This window comes from Helianthus annuus, chromosome 4, assembly GCF_002127325.2.
Source record: "Helianthus annuus cultivar XRQ/B chromosome 4, HanXRQr2.0-SUNRISE, whole genome shotgun sequence".
Lineage (NCBI taxonomy): Eukaryota > Viridiplantae > Streptophyta > Magnoliopsida > Asterales > Asteraceae > Helianthus > Helianthus annuus.
This window is the reverse complement of record NC_035436.2, coordinates 170,828,787-170,833,759: the sequence shown is the minus strand read 5'-3', so window position 1 is coordinate 170,833,759 and position 4,973 is coordinate 170,828,787. Positions and strand designations below refer to the sequence as shown.

The following is a 4,973-nucleotide window of genomic DNA, read 5'->3' as shown; positions in this document are numbered from 1 at the left end:
AGTTTTGAAAGATAGAAAGGTGTAGAATCGTGTAATGATCAAAAACGTACAAGAATTAGAGTGAAAACTTACCGGAGTTGAGAGAAATCTGAGAAAAGGTGAAGAACAAGGGCTGGTTCGGTCAGAGCTTTCCAAAAGTAGAAAGAGTGACAATGACAGGGCTATTTATAGGCTCTAAAAGAGGAAAGTGGTAGCCGATCGGCCAGGATCTCCGATCGGCTGGGCTGCTCGGTCGAACAGCATGTTCGGTCGGCTAGCCTGTTCGATCAGTGAGTCCTGTTCGATTAGGAACCCCTTTTCGAGTGTTTCGCGACGATTTTCGATATTTCGATTTCGATGAACGATGATACGAATACGATAGAGTTCCTAGTCAAATTACTTTCAGTCCCAACTACTATATCCAACATACAATCATCTATAAGTCACGTTTTGATGTCGGTTTTGATTGAGTTTGATTGCTTTTCGAGTTTCGATTTGAGTTTCGATTGATTCGATTGAATACCACACCAAACATAAAGTAAACACGCACAAGTAAGACATAAGGCACACACACACGTAAGTATTACCACACCAGTTCCGCATAGTTCGAGTCTCGAGTTCGATTGATGAGTCGATTAGCTTGATTATCGATTGATTAACTTTATCGCATTGTTACTTCCTACTAATCACAGTCGAAATCGGTCGCATTGATTAAACATTCGATCATTTTATTTAGACAACACTTACTCCACATAATACAAAAAGTAAAAAGAAACATTAATAGTCAAAGAAGTCAAAGTTGACTTGGACTTTGACTTTGACTTTGACATTAGAAAACACGGGGTGTTACACAACTACTTCAATCTCTGCCACTGAACTCATAAATACACCACCAACTTCTCCAAAGCACAAAAGGAGAAAGATAACAAACAATGTAATGGAAGATGACACTTCCCCAACTCTAACATCTACACAACCACTGTCCCTTGTCACCATTCGAAACCCTGTTCCATTATCTTCAGTTCAACTCTTCAATCAAAACACTACCATTGACCCTGCAGGAGTACAATATCCTCTAGATCTTCCAGCAGTCAGGGAGGAAATCAAATCCTTCTACTCTGAAGATGATCCTGAAAAGAGGAAACTCCCATATATTCAAGGTTATCCTTTGCCAAGAAATATAGAAGAATATCTCAAAATAAAGGCCCAACAAGCAGATGATATATCTAAAAGAGATACAGAGGGAAAGTCTGACAAAGAGATTCAAAGAAATTATCAATACCTGCTTAGTAAAGTTAGAAATTTAGAGCATTTCTCAAAAGTCTTTTGTCAGAAATTATCAGAAAAATATGATGAAAGCATGAGAAATTACTATCTTGAATACATAATAGCATACAAGAAGTATAAGGCAGAAAAGTATCAATACAAAGAATGGACCATCAGTGAACTGCAAGAGGAGACAGTGAGAATTCAAAAGATGATTCAAGACAACGTAAAGCAAACTCCTCCGGTTTGGGCCAATTACAAGAAAAATGTACCAGAAAGGACCTTGAAACTGAAAAGAATGAAAGAAGAGCTGATAACTGCTGATTATGGGTCAAGAAACCAGGTTACAAGGTGGAGAGAAGAAAAGGTGTTTGCTACCTACAAAAAGTTGGAAGAGTTAAGGAAGAGAGATCCCACTGCTCCTAAAATGCTTGATTATCCGGAAGCAGTGGTTCCAGTCAAACAACAAAAATTGCCAATCAGGAGACCCACTGCTCCACATGCTAGAATCCTTTATCAAATAAGTAAAGAAAAGCAGATGGATGAATTAACAAAAGAAGACAAGGCCCAAGAAGATTACATCATCAAAATGGTTTTTCAGACATTTACAGAAGAAAAACAAGACTCAGCAGAATCTAAACTTTAAGTTTTTATACTCTAAACTTTAAGTATTTACTGACTGACTTATTTATTTATTTTATTTATAAGTCTATATAAATATAACTATAATCATCGTTTATATTTGTTATGCATGGTTTTCTAAGAAACCACTCGTGTTTGCACAATCTAAACTTTAAGTTTGTTAGACATCTTTTATTAAGTTTGTTAAAATCTTTTATATTTACTTATATAGTTGTCTTTTAGCTATAATAAATAATACGTTTTGGTAAAATATCTATACACATATCTATATGTTCTGTCAATATGTGTTATGCATGGTTTTCTAAGAAACGACCCGTGTTTGCACACGGGTCTTACCGCTAGTTGTTATTATATTATCATATGTTGATTGTGGTCTGTTAAAGCACTGCTCTTAAACATTCTCTGTTGAACTACATCATCTGTTAGTCCATAGGAGAGGTTCTCTTTGGCAGACCTTTTCTTGCACCGGAGCGGTATTTATCAGCAGATGTTCATCATGAGGCGTGTGTAAACAGATGTTTGAAATCCTCTGTTGAAGTGTATCACTGTTAAGTCACAGCAGATGTTAGCAATTTATAGTGTGGAATGATCAGCAGATGTTATGTTTTGTAGACCTTTGTTTCAACAGCAGATGTTAGCCTTATGATACTTTTGTATTTATATTCAGCAGCAGAGGTTGTTTTATCAGCAGAGATTATTTGCTGTAACAGTCTTTGTGTTTATTAGCAGAGGTTGCTTTATCAGCAGAGGTTATTTGCTATAACAGTGTTTATGTTTATTAGCAGAGGTTATTTGCTATAACAGTCCTTGTGTTTATCAGCAGATGTTGTTTGGAACAACAGACTTTGCTTGAACAGATTTTCTGTTTGACAGAGCTTTTGGTTTGTCAGATTTTATCTAAATATAGGTTGAGTGTATAAATTTACAGAATATAATTCAATATATAATTTATCATGAAGAGCCAATTAAAATATATGGAGAATGTACAACAAAGGTTTAAGTTAATATAAATAATAAGATATGAATACATGATTATAATTTAAATATTCGTAAGTCGTAAGTTTTCAAAATATAGAAGTTTGATACATCACCATCCCATAATTTATCTCAAATGAGATAATACCAACAACCACAACTATTTGTAGACTTTCTTTAAGATCAGATTGGCTTTTTCTTCAGAGTAGACAAATTTGCATCTCATATTTCTGTAGATACCATTGGGCTTTGTGAACTTCTTGGTGAATTGACAAGCTGCTATCTAAATCCTTGCCATGCTTCTCCCGTCGAAAGTCAATTACAGTGTCAACTCCATTCAGATTTTCAACTATCATCTTCAATGTTCTATGAATCCTTGATAAAGAAGCTACTTTCACATTCAGACGCTTAAAAATAAATATAAAATACCAATAATTAATAAGAAATACATAATGTATTTAAGTAAAGTAACAAAAATTACAGCTTAATTGTAACAAACATTTAACATCCTTTGAATGAGGAATAATATATTAACAGAATAAACTTACAAAATGTTTGCTGCAGTACCATACGATTTGTAAGGGGTATTCATCAGTATCAGCTTCATAATCTGAGACAGCGGCATCAAAATCTGCATCGTCGATATCATCGGATGATTCATTCGATACAACATAATCACTATCAGAATCTGTGTCATTGGATTCTTCAACATCCGACTGGTGTTGTAGATCCTCGGTAATTTGAGGAACTTCCAAATTGGGTGAGTAAGTATCGTCTATCGGACTATCATTGGATTTTGGTGCAACAATCTCACATCCATTCAAATCAAAGGCAGTAAGCAGAAAGATTTAATCCGTTGCGTATCTTAAAACAAGTACAATTCCTGTTTGCATACCCATGTAGTGTACAACCTTTTCCCATCCATCGGTTATAAAGTAACAATTTCGAAGAGGATCACGTTGAAGTAGTACATCAAAAGAGTCCTACTGATTCACATAGATCTTAAATGTCTCTTTAAGTTTACCAACTCCAATACTGACATTGACTAACTCTTTGGGTATTAGCTGAACAAAAACATATAAAATTATGAAATCAAACAAAGGTACAATAAAATTAATAAATATATCACTAATTACTATAGTAACATTTAAGTATTGGATTAAAATAACAAAACTTACCAACACGTCTTTACAAATATCAGTAAAACTGTGGGAGAATGAATCCATACATCCAAACTTCCTCTCAAACGATATTGATGTGAACATAGAAATCATTGGAAGTTTTGTTGGATAATGATGAACTTTTTCAAAAGGTGTCAGCAGGTATGTATATGGTGCAGTTTTTTTTTAAATACCAACAGACATCCTTCTTTCAATGAAAGGTCAGAGATAACTGAGGACCATCGTTCTTTTAGAGCAAAAGTTCCATTGTGTTTTGAAAATCGGTAATCCCATCTCATACCGTTTACACACTCTATAACGCCATAGTTACTAGGAACTTCTTTGAGTAAATGATTGTTTGCAAAGTTTTGTGGCATTATCTGTTGAGTTCAAGTATTTAAGTATTGGCAAATGTTATATGTGAATTAATTGTTAACAATAAAACTGTAGAAAATGGTTTTAATGTAATAATCTTACCAAGATTTTGGAATTAAGAGAATCCAGATATTTATAAAAAGACATCTTCCAAGATATTATGTTTCTGGTTAAAAATCAAAGAAAAAATGAGACAATGTATTTTATCAGATACTTCATTATTTATAAAGAATGTGATAACAAATGTGAACCAACAATGTTTAACATATCTATGTCATTCAGATAACGCATTTAATATTTATCGATTTATCTAGAGTATAACAATAAATAAAGATTCTTCTAAAAACTGTAGCGTTAAACCAAACATTTGTTTAAGGTCAACATCTGTTTGACTATTGGTCAACATCTGATTGACTTTTGGTCAACATCTGTTTTAATTTTGGTCAACATCTCATTTAGTATTCAACAGAACTTTGAATAACTCAATATCTGTTTAATTTGTTGTTTCGTTTTCTTGAATTCTATGTAATTTTGTAAAGTAGTACAAAAACAAACATTTTTAGAAAATCCCAAATC

At 33.5% G+C, this 4,973-nt stretch overlaps 1 protein-coding gene across 1 annotated transcript; it reads left to right on the top strand.

Moving 5' to 3' along the window:
• The first annotated feature begins 916 nt into the window (after nt 1–916).
• On the top strand, nt 917–1,891 carry LOC110901798. The gene is made up of 2 exons (XM_022148578.1): nt 917–1,513; nt 1,589–1,891. The coding sequence occupies exons 1-2, from the start codon at nt 917–919 to the stop codon at nt 1,889–1,891; spliced, it is 900 nt and encodes a 299-aa protein (XP_022004270.1).
• The last annotated feature ends 3,082 nt before the right edge of the window (nt 1,892–4,973 follow it).